The 27972-nt window shown below is 47.8% G+C and overlaps 1 protein-coding gene across 2 annotated transcripts in view; it reads left to right on the plus strand.

Annotated features, from left to right (window-relative positions):
* Window positions 1-27972, plus strand: part of PRKCE (protein kinase C epsilon) — a 549400-nt gene that overhangs the window by 502120 nt on the left and 19308 nt on the right. For both annotated transcript variants that reach the window (XR_013164248.1, XM_077134147.1), the window contains exons 12-14: window positions 10419-10557; window positions 14124-14312; window positions 22351-22497. Coding sequence is in view for 1 of the 2 variants with exons in the window: in XM_077134147.1 (XP_076990262.1) it covers window positions 10419-10557; window positions 14124-14312; window positions 22351-22497 (475 nt within the window). In the remaining variant the exon portion in view is untranslated. The remainder of the gene's footprint in view (window positions 1-10418; window positions 10558-14123; window positions 14313-22350; window positions 22498-27972) is intronic.

The following is a 27972-nucleotide window of genomic DNA, read 5'->3' on the forward strand; positions in this document are numbered from 1 at the left end:
GGCACAAAATGAGGGGAGTGGGAGGCAGGCCCTGGTGCCAGAGTAAGGAGCTGGGGTTTAGTTTTTAAAAATGTTATCTGGAAATGTTTGTTTGGTCATTTGACTGCCTGAGGCCACGATGCACAGATTCACTTCTTCGCTCACTCGTTCCTTCATCCATTTGGCTAATGGGTATTGAGAGGCTGGGATGCATCGGTTGCTGTGGGGGTCCTGAGGCCCCCCCTCATGGAGTGGTCCATTGTGGAAAATGGACACTGGGAGTGGGGCCAGTGCTCAGACGTCGAGGCAGGAGACAGCCTCACACATCTGGGAACCACCCAGTGCCTACCGCCCCCCAGTGTGGGTTGGGAGGGTGTGCGGCCGGGAATGAGGCTGAGAGCCCCCTCACACCCTATGTTAGGTGTCCTGATCATGGGGCGCCAGTGAAGAGTACAAAGCAGGAGGGGGTCATCGCTGAATTACATTCTCTATAAAAACGCTGCTGGCAAAGGTTTGCTCCAAAGGGGAAAGGGAGACATTTGGTGTGCAACAGCCAGGATGGCAGTTCAAGCTTTATGGGATCATAAAGTCCTAATTCCCAGGACTTAGACTGAAAGGGTCCTTAGTAATGAACTCGTCCAGACACCTTCCCTCACCTTTGGAGGCATAGATCGCAGAGAAGTGACTTGCTCAAGGTCCCCTCTGTCCATTGGGACCCATCTGTACGCTGAACCCCATAAAGCCATTTCGAAGTGCAAGTTGATTGATCGTCAGGAGAGGAAGGGGGATCTCTGTGTGTGTGTCACCACAGTCAGGGCAGCCCGTACCACTTGCTGGGGACCCAAGTCAAGGTCTAGTTCTCATTGATGGGCTCAGGATGTTATTATTATCTATGAGCATTAAAGATAAGAATGTGCTGTCGTTACTGTGGGTAAAAAAATAAAAATTGGACAATCAGATAAGTTACACTGCAGTGATTGCAAGTCCTAATGCCCAGGTACAGCCCCTGGCTCTTTATTTTGGCTGTAAACAGGGATACTGTTTTCACACTGCGTGTTTCCAGCTGTCCATGTTGTGACTGAAATTTTGCTCTTTTCAGACAAGGGGTCATCGGTTTGGTCAAAACAGTTTAGGTGGCCAGTTTATTCTTATAACCATGCTGCCCTGAGCCATTAAATAAAACACAAGCCACCATCATATCAGTAATATCCAATTATATATATATATATATTTTATTATATATGTATTATATTTATATGTATATTTATTTCCCCCCATCAAGCAGTCTAGCAGAACAATTAGGAGCATGGAATTTGGTGTACAGCAGAACCACTCTGTCACTATCTGTGTCTCCTGGGTGAGCTAAGTCACCTCCAGGCCCTTTTTTTCTCATCTTTAAAGTGGAGACAATAATAGCCCTACCCAACTCAAAGGGTATTTGTGAGATTGAGCTGATGTCCGGTAAAGACTTAACACTGAGCCTGGCATGTGAAAAAACTGCCAGTTACTGTTTTGTTCCTAAATGATTGAGCTTTTCCTATGAAAAGGCCTAGAAAAAAAGATTTTCCCTGCAGATACGAAATACTACCATTGACTCGGTTATCAACACTGCAGTGGGGAATTTAAAAATCATTTATCTTGGGTTTTAAAACAAATGCTGCTTTTCTTTTTGATGGAGAGGCTTCTCACTCGCCTTCCTGTTTGGTTCAGGGCGGCACCCTGGTGCCTCGGCATTCCCAAGAGCGATGGGCGTTGACTGCTGCAGGGAATGCCAGGAGGGTGGGTGCCAGCCGGGGCCAGCATCTGCCCCACCACATTAAGGGGAGTTTGACTATATCGAGGAGAGAAAAGTTGTCTTTCTCTTGACTATGTTGTTAAATGTCCAGAGGTGTTGGGTAACATCTGTCAGAAGAGCCTGTGTTCCCATCTGTTTAATCACAGTCATTCACAAGTTTCTGCTTTTTGTCCAGAAGCAAGCCAAGTTTATTCATAACCTTCCTCATGGGCCTGCTTGCTGAGGATCCAAATATTTGGCATCTGTGAAGTAATTGTTCTAATCTCTTATCTTCAAATAACTGGAGGACTCTGCGGTCGTTTACCTGGCACTCAGGCCTGAGCTCTGCGGACTTGGCCTCACCCAGGAGAGTGAGAAGGACTGAGCAGTCACCACCCATGGCATTTGAAATGGGTCCTGGGTGAAGAAGTCAGGGGCATCCAGGTTTCTTCCTTTATAGTGAGTTTCCAGGTCCAGCCTAAGAACAAAAAGTGTTTGTTTTCCAGTTGTTTTCTGATGTGCTGAAGGCCTCATGTGGGCCAAACCCTTTGCAGAAGGCTGTGCAGTTAACAGGAGAGTTTTCTCACCCCTATCCTAGAGGAGTCTCCCAATGAGCTGGGAAGAATACAATTTTATATGTGGGTAAGAATTTGGTTTTCGGATGAAGCGGCCGAGGTGCAGTCTGGGGAGCACAGGCCTGCCTGGGACAGCAGACATTTCGGTCCCAGCTCGCATCCCCAGCATGTACTCACCCACCCACCCCCACCCCCTCCTTTGTCTGAGAGTTGGGGATGATGTCACCCCCTGCCCGGACCTTGTGAGGAGCCCAGAAGCAGCTGTGTGGGCTGGTTCCCGCAAGCAGTGGGCTGACGAGCCACAGAGCACCTGTGGGGTTCAACCTGCAGAGGGCAGTTCCCCGCTCCCCGGTCTGCAGATGGGCCCCTCCCGGGGAAGATCCCGAGCTGAGAGGTTTACATGTCTGGAGGGTCTCACTCCATCCTGGCTAGCACCCCCAAGCAGCGCTGCCCCAGCCCCAAGCTGGAGTATCTGTGTTCCGTGCACAGGGCCAGTGCCCCGTCCCAGGGGAAAAGAATCCCGTCGTACTTTCCTTCCAGCCTTGGCTGCAAATCTCAGTTATTATCTGTCTTTCTCACACACACACCTGCTCTCATTTATCACTTTCTCTCAGATGTTACAACTGCTGCTTTTTCACATTTTTTTTTCCCATCTCACTGCATCTCTGTCAGTGACTTATACGTGGTACGAGGTCAATAAGTATTTTCCAAAAAATGAAAGTGCCGTTAGGGACTCAGTAGCTTGTCATCTCGGGGGATGTATAATTTAAAAGACAATTGTTTTAGCTCCCTGGAGGAGAGGGTGGCACTTCTGGGGAGCATCTGGGGCATGCGCTGGGGCTTTCACATAGGTGAGTTCCGTGGTTCGATTGTAGTGATCTGATCCCCATATTACAGAGAAGGAAACCAAAGGAAAAACATTTGGGACCAGCCCCACATCATCCAGTTAGCAAGTAGCAGAGTTAGGATTCGGATTCAGAGCTCTCTCTCTTCCTGTCTGGACGTCAGGGAGGGAGAAGTTGAGGGACCGAGCAAACGTCTTAAATCACAGCATGTAGCCACCTGCAACTCCTTATACACAGAATTAGACAATAAATAAACACCCCTGGGGGGGCATTTCTTAGAAATCAAAATGGGTATTTCAGATTGTTCTTGACACATTGTTAGAAATCAACAGTTGGTTTTTGTCACGTTCAGTAGAACTGTGACCTACCACCCATCTCCCCATAGATGCCCCTGGGCGCCAGACCTTTCCATGCCAGTTCTCCCTCAGTGTTAAACCATTTCCCCCTAACTCACAGAAAACTCATCTTAGGGATCTTTGTTTTTACTCACAGATCCTTTTCCCTTTTCCCACCCTGATAAGGTTAGCACATTGGCTCTTACCAAACACAGTTTTCCCCACTGAAACTACTGGAGCTCATTTTTCTCCCCTCTCTCCCTCAAATAGGTTTTATATAATTTTTTTTTGAAAGAAAATATACACTGTTCAGGGAATTTCCTTTCTTGAAATCTGATTTTCTGGAAGCGAGGTCTTGTGCTGCCCCATTAGGGGAGTGTTATTCCATTCGGCTCTAAATCAGCCTTTCTCTGTCAAGAGCTGTGACCCCTTGGCCTCTCTGTTGCCCTCCTCACCATGAAGGCTCCTTCTGCCAAGGTCCAGCCCAAAGGGAACTTGGGCCCAGTCATCAAACAGAGATTTCCAGCTCCTGCGCCTCACATCTGCCCCCAGGGTGCATGCAGTTGTGGGCAAGTTGCTTCCCTTTTCTGAGCCTCAGTTTCCCCATGCATTTAAAAAGGTGGGTTGGTAATGCCAGGCTGACGTGGTCAGGGTTCCTGTCTCCAAGGGATAGAATGGCAGAGGATGCTCCAGGCAAATGCACCCTTTCTTGTAGCCAGAGCATTGCTCCCCGAGTCCTCATTTGGCCTAATGATCTCAGCCAGACCTTGTCGGAGTCTTGCCTGACAGCTGAAGGTTTAGGTTAGAGCAGTGGTTCTAACCAGAGCTTCCAGGGGACCTTGGCAAATTTTAGGAGACATTTTGGTCGTCATAACTGGCATGTGGGGGGGTGGTGTATGTCACGGGCATCCAGTGAGTAGTGGCCAGGATGCTGTCAAACAATGCACGGGACAGCCCCCAGGACGAAGACTCATTCAGCTCCAAATGTCAAGGTTGAGAAACCTGCTCCAGAGGCCCACTCCTTATCCTCCTCCCGGAAGCCCACATCCCATTTGGCACTGTGGCATCTGGGGGAGGAAGTGAGGTTCCATGGAAGTTCTCACAAGTTCTCCATCTAGTGGAGAGTGCAGGGAGAGAGCCACCAAACCCTGACCAGGTGAGAGGAGCCATTAAAGGCGCACTGCCTGTAGGGAAAGCTGGGGTGGGCCCTGTTAAAATCAGGGACTGCCAAAGGTGCTTGCTATCACCGTTATTATCTAGCATTGTTCTTGAGGTTCTAGTCAACACAATTAGACAAGGGAAATACATTAGAAATAAATCTTTAAAAGGAGGAGGTACAATTATCACTAATGGAAGATAATTTGAAAAACCCAGAAGAATCAACTGGAAAACACCTTTACAGAAATAAAGAGAATTCAGTTTAGTGGCAGGATACAAAATGATAAACAGAAATCAATAGCTAGTATATACGTGTGCAACCACATAGAAGATAATAGAATAAAGACCCCATTTACAAAAGGAACTACAATCACAAAGTAGCTTGGATTATTTAGGAGAAGATTTCATTGCAACTAACAGAAAACAACAACAAACAACAGTGCTTTAAATAAGACATAAGTTTAGTTCTTTTTCATATAAAAATTATCTAGAAAAGGGCTGTCCAAGGACTATCACTAGGGCTTGTCTTTATGGTCCAAGAATGTTGCTGGAACCCCAGCCATTATATCACAATCAGGCAACAGAACAGAGGAAGAAAAGAAAAAGAAAAGTAAGGCTCATTCTTCTGAGCACATTTCTACACAATGTGTCAGTGGCTAGATCTTAGCGATATCACCATACCCAGCTCTCATGGAGACTGGAATTCTAGTTTGTAGGCTGCGTGGTTATGTGCATGGCTGAAAAACAAACAAACAAAAATAAACAACAAGAAACCAATGTTTTCTTACTAAGGAAGAGAGAGAGAAGGGATATTAGGAGACACCCTGTAGTCTGCCATAAAATGTAACAGGAAATGCATGAGATCTATATGAAAGAACTTTAAATTGTTCTTAACAGACATAGAAAAGACTTGAACAACTGGAAACACAAACTATGTTATTGGATAAAAGACTCGGCATCATAAAAATATCAATTCTCCCTGAGTTAATTTATAACTTTAAACATGTTTCTGCTAAAAGCACCGCCAAGGTTTGGTTTGATTTTGTTTTCTAACTAGACAGATGATTCTAAAGTTCATATGGAAAAATAAACATGTAAGAATACCCAGGAAATTTTGAAAAAGAAGAACAGTAAGTGGACCAGCCCTACTAGATATTGAAGCATATATAAGCCTTTAATAATTAAAGGAGTGTGGTGTAAATCAGTGTAATGGAATAGAGTACAGAAATAAATCCAAATGCATTTAGGAATTTAGTATCAGCATTTGATAAATATAGCATTTCCAATCAGAGGGGAAAAGATGAGCTATTTAAACTATGATATTGAGACAACTTAATAGACATCCAGAAACAAAGAAAGTTGGTTCTGTATCTCACACCTTTTATCAGGAAAAATTTCAAATATATAAAAGATTTAAGTCTAAAAAATGAAGGTATAAAAGTACTAGTAGAAACTTTGTGAAAATTCTGTTAAAACTGAGGAGTGGGCAAAGCATTTCAAATTATGACACAAAATCCAGAAACCATAAAATAAAATATCAACAATTTATTGTTGAATAAAAGTTCAACAATGACATAAAAATAATTTTGGCATGGCAAAGACTACTGTAAGTAAAGTTGAAAGTCAAACAACAACCTGGGAAAAATATTTGCAACTCTCATCCCACACAAAGTTTATTTTCATAAGATATAAAGAACTCCTGCAAGTTATTTTTTAAATATACTACAAAAGAAAAATGGCAACAGACAGTTCACAGGGGGAAAAAAATCACTTTTTAACATATGAAAAGATGCTTACATTTACACACAGATTAAGAATATATTGAGGGCAGGCCACCGTGGCTCAGGAGGCAGAGTTCTTGCCTGCCATGCTGGAGAACCCCAGGTTCAATTCCCGGTGCCTGCCCATGCAAAAAAGAAAAGAAAAGAATATATTGAAATACCTATCAAACTGGCAAAAATCTAAAACTTTATGACATACATGTTTGCAAGACATGGGTAAATAGGCACTGCCATACATTGTTGGTGGAAGTGTAAATTGTTCAGACTCAAGGAAGGCATTTGGCAACATCCGTCAAAATGTAGATTCTTGTACTATCTGATTTACCAGTTTCATTTCTAGAAAATATTATGCAGTTACTTTCACGTATATGTGAAATATCATATGTATGAGGTTATTCACAGCAGTATTATTTAATATAATAAAATATTGGGAACAGCCTAAATGTCCCAAATAGATATGGTGGAGTATTATGTGGCCATAAAAAAAGAATTAGGAGGATTTTGTGTGCTAAGAGAGAAAGATCTCTAAATACATATTACGTGAAAAGTGTAAGGTACAAAAGAATGTGTATAGTAAGCTACCATCTAGTTTAAAGGGAGGAGGTGATAATATATTCACATTTTCTTATTTATGTATTAATAAGATACGCAAGGAATGAATAGAAAGCAATTGCCAAAAGGGAAAGAAATAGGTGTCTGGAGGATAAATGTAGGAGAGAGATGTTTTACTATATGTCCTTTTATACTTTTTGGTTTTACGACACAATGAAATAAAATTGAATGATGCTGTTAATAAATAAGTTGAATAAGTAAAGGCTAATCACATTGGCTCATATATAGGATTAAGGATTTGCTGGAATTTTTTCCCTTCTATTAAAAAAATAATGACCCCACTCTTTAAAAATGTCCCTGGTCCTCAAAAGTGGCCTGGCCTTGTATTTGAGTCCTGAGTAGATAAGAACAGATTTCTAGGCAGAAGTTCCTCTTTGCAATGCTGCCCCTCAACAAGTTTAAATGCGGCCTTCCTGTGTGCCCGGCCATGCCCTTGAGATCTCACAAGAAGCAGGAAAGGCCATCTATCTTGCCTTGTAAGATGGGCCCTGCAATCATTCTGAGCCCCCCTTCCCAGGGATACCTAGAGGTACGTGTTGAAGAGGCAGCACTAAAAGCCACCAGGTAGGAAATTCCTGGAGCAGGAATAGAAAGTGGCAAATCAGGCACCTGGAGTGACACCGCAGTAAGAGGCCCCCAGTGTGTTGTAGAGAAGTCAGGGTTTCCACAGCACCACCCTCTGCTTTCAGCAGCCTTTAGCCCGTACCCCCTTATGTGGCCAACATTCATTCTCTCTCCCCCTCCCCACCTCCCCTCCCCTATCCAGCCCCAGCGAGCATGACCCTGGGCTTCTCTGGGTGTCCTACCCACTGGAACACCATTCACCAACTGCTTCACTAATGGCGGGATTTCGGGCATGGGTGGCAGGGCAATGGCAAGAGGTGTTTTGGCCTGGGGCCTCCTTTCCATCAGCAGGGTGGCATGCGCCTGTGTCCTGCCTGCAGAATATGCTGGTGTGGTGACCACACTGGGCCCTCTGGGCAGAGCAGCTTCAGTGCCCAGGAGGGAAGCAGGGACTTGGAGCAAAGGGCTGGTGTGCATATGCAGCCAGTACAAAGAAGCTTGGATAAAGGGTGGCAAAGAAGAGGCAGGAGGTGGGGAAAAGGGAGACATTCCACCTTCTCTCGCCCTACCCCCACCCCCACCCCTGAGGGTGTGGGAACCTGTGAGCAGAAGGAAAGGTTCCTCATAAGGTATCCAAAAACGCTGAGTCTTGCAATTCTCAGGCTGGCTTAGAATCTTCTGACTCTGTTCCATTCGTACAAATGAGATGATTTAAGGTTTTCTGAAAGAGAAGCAGAACAAGTCTTTCCTATGACATAACAAAGAGAATCCTTTAAGGGGTGGCATTTGGGGTTCTTTTTAAGTTGGGGTTGGCAGTTGTTCTTAAAAGAAGTCAACTAACCTTGAGACAGGAAGGTAAAAGAGCGCTGCACAGTAAGGCCGGAGCACCAGCTTTCAGAGCAGGAAGCCAAGTTTGGGTCCTTGCTGCGCCCCGGCTCCTCATCTCCTTTGAGAACTCCCTTATCTTCTTCAGGCTCCATTTCCTTTTTTCTGCTGCCGTCGGAGGGACAGTTCTCTGCACTTTTCAGACACGCAGGCACTGTTGTTACTGTGATGGCTGTAGCTGCCATGGCAGCCACTGGGCCTGTGACTTAGCCCTGCCCGGCCAGCCTCCCTGCCCCCACAGCACTCACAGGTAGGCACACAGGACACTCAGGTCCCACTAACTCAGTTTCCTCACACCTTATCCCATGAACGCGTAAAACAAGGCTGTGAGCAGGAAATTGGCATTACGCCAGTTGGACAAAGGTAATAGACCAGTGGGGTGACGGCGACTTCACCTGGGCCATGGCAAAACGAGTGACTGAAACCCAACCTCCTGATTCCCGGTGCCTGCCCATGCAAAACAACAAAAAAAATCCCAGCCTCCTGTGTCCAAGCTGTCCCACCCCCAGCCCGCAGAGACTTGACCACCCACAGAGGCCAGGGTGGGGGATCAGAAGCCCTGATCGCTGGGAGTTCAGTTGTGCTTTCTGTAGTTAACAAGCATTTGCTTAGAGCAGCATGTTTTATGTGCTTTCTTTTTTCTCAAGAAATCCCATTTGTAAGCAGAAACCAAGTTGTGGGTGCAAAGTGGACGGGTCCTAAAGTGCTTCCTGCCCCACTTTTGCACTCAGGCCTGGATTCCTGGATTCTGGAGTCCAAGGGCAGGCACCAGCAAGCTTGTTGAGGAAGACTGTTTTCCGCCCTGTCCATGGGGGCTAGAACCTTCTTTGCAAGGGCTGCTGAGGGAGAAGCAGGCCAGAGGTCTGGATCTCCTTCCAGACAGTCTGGGTCCTTCTGCAGGCCCAGATTTGGGGTTTCCAGAATTGGTTGGTAGGGGAATTCTTACTCAGAACCCGGGATTTTGCACAAGATCTTACCCCAAACTGTCAGACACACCAGTGTTGAGGCCAGGCAGCCCCATAACCTACTGCTGCACAGAACTACTGGGCCTCTGCAGGTCCAGGTTATTGCCACCAGTGTGTCTTCCTTCCTGCCACCAGACCCTCCCCCCACTCATTCAACTTGCACTATAGGACTGATCCTCCCAATGCCTCATGCTCATGCAAGCATGAATTCCAAATGCTCATCCTAGCATTCTAGGCTCTTCATGGTTGGTTTCAACCTGCCTGCCTTGTTCACACAGTTCCCTGGTCCATTTGCTACCTTTTGCATCTACTGTGTTGCCTGCCCCTCCTATCCTCTCTTTTCATGGCTTAGCCAAACCTTATCCAACCCTTATCTTTCCATGGCTTAGCCAAACTTCTATCCCAGCTTCTCTTGAGAGTCACTGATTCCTGGAAGCCTTCACTGCCTGCACCAATCTGCAGTGGTCTCCCCCTCTGATATCCATCTGCTCTCATAGTACCTAGAAAATAGCACCTGATCCATGCATGGTTTTACTTGACTCATTGATGCTATTATGTGTTAGTCATATCCTCCCCGCTGTTAACTCATGAAGGAAGAGGGATAAGTTGCTTCCTTCTATCATATCAGGATCTAATAAATATGATTTCAGCACGCAGTTGGGCCTCAGTAAATCGTTTCTGACTTTAATTAAACCGCAGCAGTCTTGATATACTCCTGGAAGTACTGGCGCTCCTCCCTCCCGCTGGTGAGAATGGAGGCTTCTTTGAGGGTTGGCTAACATGAAGAAAGGCCCTGGATTGAGGTTGTTTCTTGGCAGGCCCAAGTCTCCTGAAGGATGTTCTTCTCTGGAGTAGATTTCCCTGGGACACACAGTTCCTCCAACTCCAGAAGTCTGTATTGGGATGAGGGACGTACTAACCGCAGGGTTCTGGCCTGTCTTACAGAGATTTGAAACTGGATAATATCCTCCTGGATGCAGAAGGTCACTGCAAGCTGGCTGACTTTGGGATGTGCAAGGAAGGGATTCTGAACGGCGTGACGACCACCACGTTCTGTGGGACTCCTGACTATATCGCTCCTGAGGTCAGACACGTGTGCGAAGGGCCACCTCCTGCTGGTGGCAGGGCTGATGTGCCAGGGCTGATGCAGGGGCCATCCCCATGCACGGGAGGGGAGGGGGAGTCCGGGGGTACAGGGAAGGCTCTGGGAAAGCAAGATGAATTCTAGGGAGGTGGGAGAAGGAGGAAGGTAAAGGGTCTGCTGATTTCTCCCTCAGGAAGTGGTGGTGGAGTTGATGGGTGGAGTGAGAGTAACAGGTCCTTCCCCAAATCTGGTCACATCCTCCCTGAATATCACTTTCCCATTCTAGTCCAGAACCACCAATAAAACTGGGACCAAAAGAAATGTGTTGACTAGTATCGTTTTCACTGCTAAATAATTAGAATGAAAGAACTTTGTTGATAAAGGCAAGACTTAATTTTATCAGCTACAGTTCGCCTGCAGTAAAACCAGGAAGTGTTTGCCATTGATTGCCATTAGTAGCGATGCTACATATCACCACTAATAGGATCTGAGTGGGAAAAAGAGAGTGACTGGGCCTCATTATAAACAGAGATCAGAGTTTTTCTTTGTGAGTCTCACTCATGGGCTGTTTTTCATGAACCGTATTTACCCCATCATAAAGTGTTTACCTTGAGTTTCTCCAGGTCATTCTTGCCCAAACTGAAGGATGTCGCGTATGATATAACTCATACTTAAGACATAGTGTATAATAGATACTTAATAAAAAATGGTCTTGAAGGTTGTGACAAAGTAGAGCTGGAAGGAAGTACCACTCCCCATTAAACACTGCCGGCAGTGGATAGGTACTAGCAGGATTTGGAATTCATTTCCTTTCAGTGGATGCTGTTTGAGTACCTGCTAGACACAAAGCCATGTGAGGGATAAGGAATCATCTAAAACATGGTCCTCCTCCTCAAAGTGCTTTTGGTCTAGAAGAAGTGACAGACAAGTAAACTAATTAAGCAAAATAAGTATACAAAACAAGATGGTATCCTCAGGGAGTAGGAAGCCGTGTTAGAGCATCTGGTGGATGGATTGAGTTGTAGAGAATAACTAGATTTTCCTTTGGTGGTAGGAGGAGGAGGGCATTCCTGAAAATCACAGGGAAGATTGGAGAGTGGGGGGCGGAAGTCCAGGATTCCTGGGCTCTAAATCCTTTGAGGGCAGGGTCTGTGTTTCTAGCCTGGGGACCCCCAGGATGGGGCTTTCAGTGATGGTTTGTTGAAAGGATGAATAAAAATTTTGTGGCACTCCAGCATGAACAAAGGTCAAGGGGTGAGAACATTCTTGACCTTTTCCAGGAAAGGTAATAGTATACGAGAGCATAGGGTTCTGTGACACTTGCGGTAATGAATGCAGCTAGAACCAAGGAGAGCCCCAAGGAATGTGGCATTTGTCCTGTCGGATCCGTGGACCCACTAAGGGTCCCGGTGGAAGAGGGACAGAATGACACCTGTCTCCGGAAGAAGACTAGCGATGGGAAAGTGGATGAGGAGGCAGAGTGAAGGAAGGGAACCCAGCCGGCAGTCTGTTTTCACAGACCCCGTGAGACATCGGGAGGCCTGAGGGGGGTGGTAGAAGTGGGAACGCTGAGTAATAGGTAAATCCTCTTTAGAACCTTTCTCTTCTAAGAGATCTGAAGAGGAGACATTTTAGTCTCTCTCTCCTAGTGTGTTCCCTTAGCAGGCATAGTGAAGAATTCACACTTCAAGGAGAAAAAGAAATGAAAGCTAGGGCTCTCAAACGGGCCCTCCTTTTCTCACCATCTTCCTCATTCATTTTGTTATCATCAGAATCCTCCATTCCATCCCTCTTTGCATTGATGCCAGAGTCAGAGGGTTGACTGCCCAGCGCAGTAACGGTTAAGGACCCAGGCCAAGGCAAACATACACTGTGCGATGGACAGAACCCCCACCAACTGTCACAAAAGGCAACCCATTGGCTAGACACGAAGACCATCTCTCACCTCTCTCTCACCTCTCTCTCCTGCCTGCTTTGTCCTGCATGCCACACCGTGGAATCGCCACCACGTCCGAAATGGCAAATAATTCCTGGTGTTGCTGTGGGCAGGTGATGGCTGATAAAGGTGTTACTGCCTTGATCAAGAGCTACTGGGAAGATTAAACGACATGCTGCCTCCTAGGGCCTTAGCACAATGCCCGGCCGCAGCCCGGCTTGGGGACATGGTGGCTGTCCTCCTCGCTGTTGTGGAGCTGTGCGTGGGGGGTGGGGGAGTGGGGTGAGAATCCAGGCCAGACTTGGCCATGAATCAGGTCTCAAAACATTTGGGGGCCTCAGTTTTCTCATCTTTCAAATGGGAATAATGAGAATAATTCCTGCCCCACCCACTTTATCAAGCTCTCTTGAGAATCTCATGAGATTATAGCATGGAAATGCTTCAGAAAGCATAAGCCTCTGCTCAAAGAGGAGGGGTGGTGAGGCGCCGGCCAAGCCTGCCCCAGTGCTTCCCTTCCCTCCACGTGCCCTCCGGCCAGCCACCCCTGCGTCCCTGTCCTTTCTCCACGCCCAGCCCTCCTCCCCAGCGCATCACCACCAGCCCTGGGTAACGCCTTGCAGGCCCAATGCCTGCCCCTTGTCTTCTACCAAAACTGTGACCTGCGCTAGGTATCAGCACGAGCTGCCAACACCCCCATCTCCACCAGCTTGGCGTGTGAAGCCTTGCCCTTCTCTCCAGTTTCATCGCTGACAAGGTGATTAGGAAGCAGATAATTATGGCCAAGAGAAAGAGAAACAGCATGAATAAAAGAAAATCACTGTCAAAGACCAAATGCACTAAGAGTTAAGGAGATGATTTTATTTGGGCTATTGCAAGACGAAGAACATTCATTAATGGGGACCATCTCATAGTAAAGGCAGAGGCCTGGAGTTTCATAGAGGCAGGGAAACCAGGGAGTCATCAGCCAGTCTTATGGGAATCATGGGTCTTATCTGAGTTATTGAAGAAGGGTCAAGGTGGGTCTTCTGGAAGAGGCAAGAGCGCAGTGGTCCTTTTGGGTTAGCATGTAAAGGGGGATGGTGGTGGTTCTTAGCAGTAGCAGTGGCTCAGGTTGAGTCCACATTGTCGCCATTTACACAGGGCTGAGATTTTGCTTGTCCTTCTACTCAGCAAGCCCTGGACTGAATGTGAGATGGAAGATGTGAATTTGCTGCACCCTCTGGAACTTTCAGCTCACTCATGTCTCTCTTAGTCTGCGTCTTGCTCCCCCGATTCTGATTTTAGCGTTATGTTATTGTTGTTTTTACATGACCCTAAACACAGGGTCTTCCCCTGGTGCTCATAGAAGCCGTAGTTTGTTCCCGCTGAGGACGGAAGGTGTTGACTTGGAGAGATAATAGTAGGGCTCTGACGTAATGCCTCCCAAACTCAGTCTTCCCTGAACACGGGGGTTTAGAACCTAACTCCTAATACATGGGCTCCGCTCTGTGGCAGAAGCGAGTTGGAAAGGAAGGTGATGGCTCCCCCCATGGGCACTGGCCTGGGTGGTGGGAGACTCTGGGGGCCCTGGCAGGCTGCTGACCTTTACCCCAGGCTCTGCCTCGTCTGACGTTGCCATTTTCCCTAACAGATCCTGCAGGAGTTGGAGTACGGCCCCTCGGTGGACTGGTGGGCCCTGGGGGTGCTCATGTATGAGATGATGGCAGGCCAGCCCCCCTTCGAGGCTGACAATGAGGACGACCTGTTCGAGTCCATCCTCCACGATGACGTACTGTACCCCGTGTGGCTCAGCAAGGAGGCCGTCAGCATCCTGAAGGCTGTGAGTCATCGCCCCCCACCCCCGGGCCTCGCTCCCCTCTCCCCCCACCTCCTCTGTCTCCTTCTTCACTCTCTGTCATCATCAGGCATGGCTCAGAGGCTGCTGCTGAGAGCCTGGGCCGTGGTGATCACTTGTGCTCCTTGTGGGGAGAGGACAGCATGTTGGCGCCTCCTGGGATGGAGCACGCTGTCCATCCTGCTGCATGTCGGGGGGCAGCAGAGCCACCCCAAATAGCACCATTGCCCCTGCCAGTGGCACTCTGGGGGTGGACCCTCCTTCCCACCGGCCACCCAGTGGCCTTTCTTCTCCTGGGGCTGTGATGGGGGCAGGAGAGGAGGGGAGAGGGGGGGTGGCACTTTCCACCTGCGTCCCGACACCACTGCTACGGCCGAGCAGCTGGTCAGAAAAGAAGTGTCCATACAAGGCGCAGGCAGCCCTGCCGGCCTCAGACTTTTAATAAGGAAACCATCCTCATTCGTACCGATAGATCCTCGCAAGGGACAATGCTTAAGACTTCCTAAACCCAGCTGTTTTTATGATATACTGGCCACAGCCACCTCAAGTAAATGACATTACCTATTCCCTTTGAAAGCTCTGGCGGCCGGGGTACAGGGGAGGGAAGCAGACTGATTGGTCTGTGGCCACCAGGCTAGGTAGAGGCAGATCCAGGATGACAACCCAGGAACCCCAACTTCCAGTCCTGGCTTCTTTTCCCCATCAGAATTCTCCAGATGTCAGTAGTTTACATGCCACATTTTCAAATTTTGTCACAGTCAAGTATCCTCTCTACCAAATTTACTTTTCTTTGACACCAACATTTACCTAATTATATGTATTTTGCAAGAAAATTTATGTCACTATCATAAATGGAAAATCTGTTTTGCTTTCTATCTTAATTCACATAAATCTTCATATGAAAGTCTTTAAATGATCTAAAATCAATGTGTAGGCATCTGGTGGCGCATGTATTATATTTTAGAAAATGCCACATCAGAACATGTTAGTCTTTTCTGTAGTTCTTTTTTGCTCCCTCCTTCCATCTTTCCCTCTCCTCATTCTCCCCCTCCCTTCCTCAACTACTTTTCTTTCACTTTCTCTCCCCCACCCTTTTTCTCTCCCTCCCTCTCATTCATTAATTCAATGAACTACTATTTATTGAGTGCTTCCGAAGTGTGAGGCACTGTGCTGGGTGCTAAGGAAGTAGCAAAGTAACAGCCTCACCTCTGGCTTGTGGAGCCTACAGTGCAGCAGAGAAGGTGGGCCAGTATGTAAAAACTCCAACTGTGTGTAGTATGGTAAAGGGAATCCAACAGACTGTTTATTTTGTTCATCCGCTTATTCAACATGTGTTTATTGAGCATTAGTTTGTGCCAGGCACTAAGCCAGGTGCTGGCATTGTCATGAACAAACAATCCCAAATTGCATGAAGCTTATAGCCTAGTAAATAGATGAGTAGACAAGAGACTGCAGATTATACTTATTGATGATGTGTGCTAAAAAAGGAAAATGAAGTAGGATAGAGTCATAGCACAGGGTACCTGGAGGGGTGATTGAGCTTGGAAGACCTCTCTGATTAAAGTGACATTAGAGGAGAAAAACTGACCGTAGGTCATGTGCTTATCTGGAGAAAGGGCATTCTGGGCAGATGGAACAGCAAGTACAAAGGCCCTGAGGCTGGGAAGAGCTTAGCAGGGTAGAGGAGCTAAGACAAGCCCCAGGGAAAGTGCCATGAGAGGAGGTTGAAGGGGTAGCTGGGGGGCCCTGGCTCTGCAGGGTTCCTTATGCCCCAGTTAGAGGTTCCATTCACTCCTTAGTACACGGGCAGCTGGTGGATAAATTCAGGCAGGGGTTGACCTGCTTATATGCCAGAAGATAGCTCTGGCTGTTGGGTAGAGAAAGAACTAGAGGATGCTTCTCACTCCAGCCTGCAGTGTCCACCTTTGCCCCAAGCCAGTGAGGAAGCCTTAAAGAACTAGTCTTCCTTAGAGGAACTAGCATTTCCAGCTTTTCAAATTAAATGTGTGTTCTGGGCTGGACCTCTTGCTCTGAGCTTAGCTTCTGCTGCTTGTAGAAGTGCCTTCTGCTGCACTCTGTGCCTCCATGTCCTCAGCCACCATTGTTCCATGGTGGTTTCCTGAGGCATTGGCTTTTGGGATCCTGGCCTTGGAGCTTCGCAGTCCCACCCCACTGGGCTTGGTTGAGTTGCCCTCTGTCTGTCCCGGCCCTCTGGAACTTGGCTGTGATCTCAGACATCTGATGTTTGGGCAGTTTCGTCTCCATCTCCTTTGCTACCTCCTTGTCTCCTTCTGTCCCCAAATGTTGCCACGTTAAAGTGTGGCTTAGAGGCATTTTCTCAGCAAGGCTGACTCTGCTCCCCACCCTACCCCCCGTTAAAAATAACCTTTCATCCCTTCATGAATGAATTCCCATCAACACCTCAAGAATTCTAAGGACTCAGCCCTGTGTCCTCTTCCTGACCTGTGCTCCCCATCTAAGGGTGCTTCCTGCCTGGGGAGTCCTTCCCCGAGCAGATCTCTCTCCATGCTGTATCTCCCCCAGGGGATGTCCTCCATCAGCCCCCCTCCACCTGAAGATCCAGCTACCTGTTCTGTCCCTGCACTCAGCTGCCTCGAAGGCCCCTTACCTTCAATATTGATCCAAACTGAGCTCCTGATTGTACCCCTCAAACCTGCTTACCCCTCATCTCTCAACTTATAAATGGTGCCTCCTCCACCCTACCTGCACAGGCTATAATGGGGATGTTAGCACTGGCATCTCCCTCTCTCCCCACCACAGCCAGTCCGTCATCAGGTCCACTCCCCCTCCCAGAAAGTTTCCATTCTAGGCTCACTTCTCCAACCCCACCACCACCACCACCAACTCCTCACCCTCCGCGAACTCCAGGACCTCTTGGCTGGCACCCGTCTTGTCTCCCGCTCATCTCTGACTTTAATCCGAATACAAATCCAATCACCATCTGCCTCCTGCTCCATCTAAAACTTGTCCATGACTGCACATAGCGGTGGTATAAAGACCAGATCTTTTTCTTTTTAAGATTTTTATTCTAAACAACGAACAAACATTATTGACATACAAACATTCTTGACATGGTTATAATCAGTGGCACACAATATCATCACATAGTTGAGTATTCATCACCATGATCATTTTTTATAACATTTGCATCTCTCCAGCAAAAGAAAGAAAAAAGACAAAACTCATACATGCTGAACCCCTTACCATTCCCTTTCAATGACCACTAGTATGTCAATCGACTCAGTTTGTTTTAACCTTTGTTCCCCCTGTTATTTGTTTATTTCTTATCCATATTTTTACTCATCGGTCCATACCATAGATGAAAGGAGCATCAGACACACAGTTTTCACAGTCACACAGTCACATTGTAAAAGCTATATCATTATGCAATCATTTCAAAAAACATGGAAGCTACTGAAACACAGCTCTACAGTTTCAGGCACTTCCCTCTAGCCACTCTAATACACTATAAACTAAAAAGGGAATATCTATATAGTGCATAGAATAACCTCTAGGATAACCTCTCGATTCTCTGGGGGTTCTCTGGGGGGTGACTCTTAGGCCTAGTTTTCTTTTCTTTTCTTTTTACGTGGTCTGGCACCAGGAAACAAACCCAGGTCTCCAGCATAACAGGCGAGAACTCTGCCTGCTGAGCCACCCACCCTAGGCCTAATTTTAAGTAGGCTTGGCCTATCCTTTGTGGGGATAAGTTTCATAGGGACAAGCCCCAAGATTGAGGGCTTGGTCTGTTGATTTGGTTGCCCTCACTGATTGTGAGAATATCAGGAATTCTCTAAATGGGAAAGTTGAATTTTTCCCCCTTTCTCCCCATTCCCCCGAGAGGACTTTGCAAATACCTCTTTATTCACTGTTCAAATCACTCTGGGATTTATCAGGGCACACACTAACCTGGACAAACCTATAAAATCTCATGCCCTATTCAAGGTTGCATGTACTTATGGTATTCAATTAACCTGTCCCTATAAGTTAAATTAGGAAATGCACTAGTCAAAATATAAATTTTGTACCAAATGAGCATTTCTGGCTTTAGTCTTATACAGAAGTTGAAGTTTTAAAATATGAATGACCATCTGTTTTCAACACCCTGCAATATTGACATTCCTTTGTTCTTCCTCATGCAAAAATATTTTTGAATTTGTACGTTTAGTCACTATCATTGTACACGCTGGGCATTCCTACGTTATACCATCTCAGCATCTCAGTTAAAGACCAGATCTTGAGTGTGGCCCTCCAGGCTCCACACGGGGTCCTGTCCACACTTGAGCCATTCCCCCTTAGTGCGTGGGCCGTGCCTCTCCTGCCTCCGTGCCTCGGCATGCGGCCTTCCCTCTGCCCCCACTGCTCTCCACCTCCCCTTCGGCCTGACTGCTTCATCCTCAGCCTTCAGGTCTCAGCTTCAGTGCTGCTTCCTCAGGGAACCCTTTGTCCACTTCCCTGCCCCAGAGGGAAATCACCTTATTATACTCTCATAGCATAGGTGCTTTTCTCCTATCATTCATCATGGTCTCAAGCCTCTTGCATAATTGTTTCTTCCCAGCTTGCTTACTCTGGTCTCACTCCTTGAGGGCAGAGGCCATGCCTCTTGTGTCATTCCTGGGGCCCCATCACTCAAACAGTGCTTGGCTCAGAAAGGGAGTTCACCGTTATTCATGAAAGGACAGAGGGGGATTCAAAACAGACCGGGACTGAGCCGCCTGGCCAGTTTCTGAAACTGACTCTTGATCTGACCACTCTCCGACCTCTTCCATTTTGACTTCCCTACAGGAAAATAGAGCCTTTTTGAGGAAGCAGCCATCACCCAGTGGGAAGGAATCTTGCTTAGAAGGACTCACTCACCATATGACTATCTACATAAAAATATTTTCAGTTCATATATTAAGGCTTTATTAATTTAATTTGCTTGCTTGCTCATTTTCTAATTTTTAATACAGTCACATTGTTTTGAAAAAAAAAAGGCATACAATGGGATAAGTGGAAAAGTTTCCCTTTTATCCTTGCTTCCCATCTGCCATTTTTTACATCCTCTCACCCATGGGTAAACTTTGTTTTGGATTTTTTATGTCCCTTCCCAATTTCTTTAACTGTATATAGGCAAATACAAATATAGAATCTTATTTTCTCACCTTTTTTATACAGATAGTTGAACACTTTTTTATACAGATAGTTGAATAGTAAGCATATTTCTTTTTCTAACCAACAGTTTTTCTTGCTTTTTCCGCTTAATGATGTATTTTGAATTTTGTCCGTTTCATAATAGAGTGCACCCTCCTTTTTTTTTTTTTAATTTAAACTGCTGCAGAATATTCCATGGTATGGATATGCCGTGATCTATATAATGGGCTTCCTATTAAGGAATCCTGCCCAGCCTTACTCAAGAGAAGCAAACCGTGAGTCAGATTCTGGCCGACAGCTAGACAGATGAGAGGGCTGGACAGACATGTGTCCATTTGTTCTACCTGCTTGAACTCTGGAGCTGCCTGTGGGGTCACCTTCCAAAACACCACAGAGGACCCTCACTGGGTAATCAGTTTGGGGTGGAGACAGCAGCCTTTGCCTACTTTCATTCCCACAGCCCCTTATTATCCCAAGCCAGGTCTTCCAGCCACTGGGTTGAGTAGCAGAGGAAAACCCTGTGCCCCCCCCCCCCCCCGCCCAGGGCAGCCAGAGGCCATGCGGGGCAGCACTGCCCACCACACTCCAGTGAGGCCTCTCACCGGCACTTCAGCTGTTCATCTGGGGATGACCTAGAGCAGTGGTTTTCAAACAGGGGAGATTCCCCTCGCCCCCACTTCTGTTCCCCCTAAGAGGCATTCAGCAATATCTGAAAACATTTGTGGTTTTTACAATTGGGTAAGAAGTGTGTCTCACATCTAATGGGTGAAGCCCAGGGATACTGCCCAACTTTCTACAGTGCCAGGACAGCCCCTGCAACAAAGAACAATTTGGCCCTAAATGTTGGTATTTCCAAGGTTGAGAAATTCTGACCTACAGAGATTCAGAAATCTAAAAGTCGTGCTGTGTTAGCCGGTTAGTGGGTGGAGTCATCTTGTGAGATGAGCATCTGACTTGTGGCAGCTCACTGAGATGTTAAGACCCAAATGTTTGTCCCTAGCCCTGAGAGTTCCCCTCCCAGAAGAGGGAGGATGGGCAGAGCTGAGGAAGCAAGAAGTCTTCAGCTCCCTTGGCCTTGGCACACTTAACTTCTTCTCATTGTCATGCTCTTGATTCTCGGGCCAGGCTGGGTTTTCCATGACTCTGGCCCCTGAGCTGTGTCCCCAAGGTTGCTGCCTAGGTAAGGATGTAGCGACACTAGAGAGGAGGCCTTTTACATCATCAAATTGGACAATGCACAAACTATGCAACGGTATCTGGCGATCCTGCTGCCTCCCCATCTCAGTGCTGTGCCCTGTGCCTTCGGGCCCCCATTCAGTCGTTACAGTTTACTGAGCACACAGAAGGAGCCAGGTGCTGAGCCAGGTATAGGGAGACAGGACTGGCTCAATCATCACGGAGCCCACCATTCACTGAGGGAGATTGTTAGACAAATTATGTTAAGTAAGCAAGAAGCATGGGGTCCTAGGTGTCAACAGAGGTGGGAATCAGGAGAAGCTTCCCAGAGGAGGCAGCGTTTTTTACTGGTTCTTGGAAGATACATAAGATCTGGAGAGGGACATTCAACTAGAGGAAATAAAGGATGTAAAAGGCCAGTAAGGAAGACTGGAGTCAGACTCATCCATTCCTGTATGTCAAGCTAAGGAAAACAGACTTTCCCTTGTGGGTGGCAGGCAGCCATCGGAGATGTTTTAGCAGGTGTGACCTGGGCCAACCTGTCCTAAGTCACACTAGCCCATCCCCCCTGTCATTTGTGGCCCTTGCCCTCCAGTAGCATTTAGCCGGTGCCCATGTGCTTTGGTTTCAAGGACACCAAGCAAGAGACAGTAGTTGACTCTCTCTGCCCCCCAAAATCTCCTTTGCCAATGAAGCCTGAAATTCCAACAGTATAGATTTATTATTCCTTTGGATTATACTTTGTCCCCTCAAGTTTCTTTAGTGAAATAAAAACACTCAGCCTTCACCCTGTGAAATGTAACACTAACAAACACACACACACACACACACACACAGCTTTATTTTGGTTGGCTGTCAGAAGTATTTCCTCTTACTAGCATTTTTCTTCCCAAGGTTATATTGGTTTAGATCTGCTCAATTAAATTACTGATGACCAGTGGTACTGCTCAGTACTAATTGTTGTCATGAAGAATATGTTCACCTGGGAGTGCAGGGTTACAACATACTGCCCTCAAAATATAAACGCACCAGTGAGGATTTTACATACAAGCGTTGAAATATGCTTTTCTTTTTCTTCTGTGTGTGTATGTGTGCTTTTTGTTTTTTTGTTTTGTTTTGTCTTTTTAATCTTTTAGTCTACATGGATATTTTACATCAGAGTTTGCAAATTCAAATCCAGGGGAAAAGGAGGGAGCAACAGGTGCATTTGATAATTTACCTTAACATGAATATCTGGTCTTCTCTTCTTACCCCAGAAAGGACTGTTGACCCCTCATTATAAATGAGCCTAGCAGAGCTGTCTCCCTGTCTTGCAAAACCTGAGGAGTATCAGGGAGTTAGTAGAGTGTGAGTTCCTACTCCCAGTGTGGTACCTGGCTAGCTGTGTGACCTTAGGCTAGTTAATTAACCTCTCTGTATCTCAAGAGCCTCACTTAGAGGGTTAATAACACCTCTGAGGTCAGAGGGTTGTGTGAAGATGAAGTGAATTAATGTGTCTATAAAATACCCAGAATGGTGACTGGCACATACTAAATTCCATATGAGATAAAACCCACGCCAACAGGCGGGGCCCCTGAAAGTGCTGGGAGCGGGCTGGGGGTGCGCGCTGAGCGTGCTGCCCGGGCCGGCTGTGCACGTTCCCTCCTGCCCGGGCCTCTGTCGCTAATCCTGCCTCGCGTCCCGGTCCCCGCAGTTCATGACGAAGAACCCGCACAAGCGCCTGGGCTGCGTGGCGGCACAGAATGGCGAGGACGCCATCAGGCAGCACCCGTTCTTCAAGGAGATTGACTGGGTGCTCCTGGAGCAGAAGAAGATCAAGCCGCCCTTCAAGCCGCGAATTGTAAGTCAGCCTGGGGGCGGCGGGGTGGGCGGGGCTGTGCCCCCTGCAGGGCGGGTGCCGGGACGGGAAGGAGAGGGTGTCCTAGAGCCCAGGTCACAAAGGCGGGAGGTCCCGAGACTCTCCCTTAAGGGGACTCTCTTGGCCCCAAGTGTTGACTATAGAAAATGCAGAACCCAAAGCAGTGACGGAGATGATGATATATATAGCTAAGGTGTATATATATGAGAATGCTTTTTATTTTAATAGAGATGTATGTATTTGGGTTAGAGATTACAGATGATGGTATCCTTCCATTTGTGGTGATGATATAAGGTTCCTTTATAAATGAACGGGCTTCAGTTCTTTTTTTCCAAACAAATCAATCTAAAGAAAAGTAACAGCTACATCATAGTGGGTCACTATGTGGAAAATGCTGGGGTGTGAAGGTGGGACTCCGTGGCTGCCGCTGAGAAAGGGGCCCATCCCCATGGGTCGCGAGGGGCTCACCTATAAGGCCATCCTCCTGGAGAATCCCCCACCCACCCCAATACAGCCCTTCTGCCTGTACTCCAGCCTGGCACAGGCCTCCTTCCAGATTCTTACGACTGTCTGGTGATGCCAGTCGGAGGGGGTGTAACGTAGGGCATTTGGAATGAATGGGGTGCACTAAATGCTCTCCGGGGAAGCTCAGAGGTGGGAAGAAGACTCACAAAGTGAGGAGCCTGGGCTTGGCTCACGGAGCTGCCACCATGTCCCGGCAGGGCCTCCTGCTGGAAGGGGGGTGGGGAGGGGTCAGTGCAGTCCTCGGGCTTAGGACTGGGGAGAGGAAAGTGTATCAAGTTTGTTGGGAATTAGCCCCAAGAGACATGCATTCAGACTGACAACTTGGGTGCACTGCTGGCCGGCCGTCGAAGGGGGGCAGGTGATGTGAGATTGTTTCATGGGGCAGGAGCCGCAGAGAACTGTGGCTGGTGCCCGGAGACCAGGCAGTCAGCCCTTGGTCACCCTGTATTCAGTCAAGCGAGTCCCCACCCCAAGCACCAAAAAGACCTTCCTGTGCTTGGTGGCAGAGCAGAACTCCATTCTCTTCCAGAAGTTTTACAGGGAGCTGTCCCTGATAGAGGTGCGAGTCTTAGAAATGGCTGTTGGAGTGAAGTGACTCTCAGCTGCTGGGCACTCAGCCCTGGGTAGGGAATGGAGGTGTGACTGTCCCTGCACACTCTGTCCCACCACCACTCCTCATCTGCTTCCCCCTTGGTTCCCATGGTTTTGTTGAGTCGCACCCAGCTGGGGACAGGGCGGGTTTGGGCTCACCTTTGTTCTTGGTTAACAGCACCAATGCTCCCAGCCGTCTCCACGGCTGTTCTGGGGCCTGCTGTGCGGAGCCCATGCTGTGGCTCTGTAGACCTGGAGAGTTGGGAGGGTCTGGGGCTGGAGCTCCCTGGGCCGACTGTTCTCCTGCTGCCCTCGGGGCCTCGCTGCCTGTGCCAGCGTGCCTGATAGCTGGGGTCTCTGGGAGTGGCCTTTAAAGACAAGATTAACCATGCGCCTGACAAAACGTAGATGTAGGAGGCCTGGCAGGGAAAGAAGAGAAACTAACGGCTCAGATATAAGGGTAAAATTTTAATTTAGATTCAATCTAGGTTAATATATCCAAAGAAAAGTAGGAAGGAGAGCCAAGTCAAGAATCCAGGACCAACAAACAGGAATCCAGGATGCAACAGGGGCTGCCTGGATATTGTTGTAGGTCTACTAAATGACTTAAACTTAAAAGCTAGACTCTAGGTTAACAAAATGACTTAAAACTAGACTTCTGGAGTGCAGGGCACCACCTGGGCTGGAGCAGAGCTGGGAAGAGCTACACATCTGAGAGACCATTAGCAAGGGGTGTAAGGGGACAGAGGGCCTGAGGTCTGCCCAGGGAAGCCAAGAGAAGGTCCTGGTTCGGAGGCAATGTGGAAGGAAGGCATTAATCATAAAAGGCAGAAAGGAAATTTTCAACTATGGATTAATGAGCAATAGTCTCTGGCTGGGGTATATCAGGTAATAGAACCTTCATTGCCAAAGGTCTTTCCCAGGAGTGTTTATTCAAATCCAATGGGGAAGAATTGCTCTAAGATTTCAGGAGCCCTGAGAAACCTTGGTCTCTGAAAAACCTTTTCAGTGTACCAGGCATTCCTCATGGGGCCTTCCAACCTTTACTTTGAAACTTTGAGCCCAGTGAACGTGTAGACCTGCTGAGAAGAGTCCCATTAGAGCTGTACCTAGCTTCCCCCCAAGAGAGGGAGAGAGAAGGGGCATTAAGAACAGGCAGGTGCAGAATTCTCACCTGCCATGCCGGAGACCTGGGTTCGATTCTTGGAGCCTACCCATGCCAAAAGAAAACAAAGAACAGTCAGGGAGCCTGAGGGGAGGGGGGAAGGAACTTAGAGATAGCAGCAGGGAGAATGAAGGATGAAAAGGGGGGCTGAGGCTATGACCTCAGTAGAGTGCCAGCCTCTCCGCAGCTCCAACAGGCAGCAGACCCTTTAAAGGCTTACCTGGCCAGGAGTGAAGGTGCTCCTGGGGGCCCAGGGAACCAGCACCAGAAGTCTGCCCCCAGGTCTGGGGTTCCAGCCATGCTCAAGCACAGGGGCTCCATCTTCCCCTGGAACACAAGCTTCCCTCTCCTTCGGCCTGTTGGGACCCCCTCCCTAATCAAGACCAGAGGGCAGGACCCTGTTTCCTTGCCAGGGGGGCTCAAGTAGGCTTCCAGGGGTCTCACCACCCACTGAGAAGCTGGCAAAGAGATAGGGTGAGGGCTATTCGGAAGCACCCATCAAGTCCAGAGCTGTCTTACTCAGACTTTCTAAAAACTGACTACATCATAAGTTGGAAATCGTCTTCTGTGCATGTTTCTACTCTGCCCCCACAGACGTCCAGATTTGTCTTTGAAGCTGTTGAAGGTTCAGGGAGAGGGTGTTGATTAGATTGACGTGCATTCCGTTTGGAAGAGAATTAGAACGTCTGGGGGAAGGAAGGAAAAAACTGAAAGAGGTGTTGCTGGTCACCTTTGGAGCCTAATAAAGGCAATCCTTAGAGAGCTTTCAGCTCCAGGCCCTTAAAGACCTGTATTTAAATGTCCTTGAATCTAGAGGTTTCTATCAGGAGAAACATATTGGGGAAGAAAAGAAGAGTCAAAGTCTACTTAGCAGGTTGGAAAAGTGTTCAAATCCATCCCTAAATGTAGAGCTCTTTTCAAAAAAACATTGCCACCCCAAGTCGCCTGTGAGCTTGGGTATAGCAGAAACAATTTTTAAATTGAATTTAAGTCCAGTGGAGTCATGAATATATTGTTTCCACGTGTCTGAAAAACGTGCAGGAGCAATGTGAAGACACACACATAGGTTTCATAAGCCATTACTCCCCTCTAGCCAAGCCAGAGCTGGCCCTTGGGGTGGGGGGTAAGGGTGGGTCGGCTCCTGCCTAGCCCAGATACAGCTGTGAAGATGGCCAGCCTTGCCCATGGGTAAGACAGAAGGCCACCTCCCTCCAAGATGTTGTTGGAGAGACACTGAAAAGCTGAGGTGTGCCCCTGCAGAAGTCACCCTCCTATTCATGGGGCAGGGAGTTCCATCGTGAGACAGGCTTAAGCATCATGTAAGTTGAAGCCACATCAGATGCGTTCTGAAAGACAGCTGGCAAAGAAAGGGCTTGGAGAGTGGGAAGAAGGAAAGCCAGCTCAGAGCCCTCCTTTGGGAAGAAGTGGTCAGCTCGGTGGATCAAAGCAGCCAGGGACACTGATCTTGGATTCTTGGACTCAGGGACAGACTCCAAGTTAAGGGAAAGACACTGAGAAGGGAAGGGAAAAGCTGTGAACAAATGTCATCTAAACATCATGAGTCTTTAAATTTTGTAGTGGCTTCAAGGAGACAGTGAGAGGTGTGTGTAAGCAAGGAAGCTCCCCTCACCTGGCAAGGCCGAAGAACTCCAGGGTGATTTAATCAAGGGCCTGGGGCCCAGGAGAGAGCTCCGTGTTTCCTTTGCCTTGATTAGCTCCACTTGCTCCCGAGCCGTGCTCCGTTCACATCATACCAAATGCCCCACAGTCCCCAGGAACCTGCTACATATCCATTGCCCCATACCTTAGCTGGCCATACTGAATTTGGGGACCCTAGGGGTGGAAGTAGGGGGCTCCTTCCTGTCTGATTCTGAAGGGAACTGATTTTGTCAGGTGGTAGGTGCTGGAGGTGAGGCCAGACAAGTTCCTGTCTTCTAGTCTAGGACTTAAGAAGAGCCAAGATGGAATTGCAGGTTTTCTACAGCTCCTGACCACTGCAGAAACAGAGTCCCTCCGTGGCAGAACCCACCAGGCACAGCAAACCTGCCTCTGCCCTAGGTTGGCCCAACAGGAGATTGGGGCTTCTGGGTCAACCCCCCACATCCCACCCCCAGGCTCTGAGGGTAAAGCAGGAAAACAGCTTCCAGGCTTCAATTTGCATCCCCTCCACAGGAAGCCTCTCCCTTCTAAAGATATCACCAAGGAGATTGTTCAGATTTCATAGCTGGAATTTGGCCTTTAGTCAAGTTCCATCGCATACCTGGATTGGCTGTTGTCCCCTTCCGGGCTTTTGCCTTCTCTAGATGTTTGCTAAACTGAGATTTCTGCTGCTGTGGTGCCTGAGCCTCCCTGTCTAACCTTTGCCCTGACCTACCGGCTGTGATTAGTTCAAATGAATTTCATGCTTTCAGGTTTAGGCCTCTTTGCTCTAACTCCCTCCCCAGTACATTTTGTCAGCAGCCTCCGCTTACACGTGATTTTCCTCTCGTTTCCCGTTTGCCTTCCCAGCTCTTACATCTCCCTCTTCCACATACTGAATTGGTTTTGCAAAAGCATTGCACCATCAACACCAAACCAAAGACTTTGTTTGTACCATCATATACTCAAACCCGCTTCAGAGCGAGGGGGCCATAGAGGGTTTGTTTGGTAGCAAGTACCCCAGCAGAGGGTGGATAGGGGAATTGAAATTCCAGCATGGCTAGAGACTACACCTTTAATCCTAGAGAAAATCTCCAAACATAGAAGTCACTGGTCTTGGTTCCAAGATGCTGGCATTACCTAGTTGCCAGTAGAGGCATATTTAGCTTTGGAGTTATTGGTGGGCATACCTTCCATTGGGACCAATAGGAGATAGAAGTGATGTGTCTGGTGTGATTGAAGGGCATCATCTGACCTTGCAGATCTTGGGGGTTGTTGTGTTCATACATGGCTTCCTTCCCGTGTGCCACTCACTTCCCCCCAAAAGTGTTAGGCTCTGAGATTATGGCTCCCAGGGCTTCCATACCGGAACAGGGGGAAGCCAGCATAGGAGGGACAGCACTGCCTCCCCAGAAACCTAGCTGTCCTCAGTGAAAGCCAAGGGCACAAGGGAAATGCCAGCCAAGTAAACTTCTCTTTGTGTACATGTTCTCTCTTTTCAAGTTTGCTTCAGTGTGAATGTCCCTCTTTAAGGTAAG

This window comes from Tamandua tetradactyla, chromosome 17 (assembly GCF_023851605.1).
Source record: "Tamandua tetradactyla isolate mTamTet1 chromosome 17, mTamTet1.pri, whole genome shotgun sequence".
Lineage (NCBI taxonomy): Eukaryota > Metazoa > Chordata > Mammalia > Pilosa > Myrmecophagidae > Tamandua > Tamandua tetradactyla.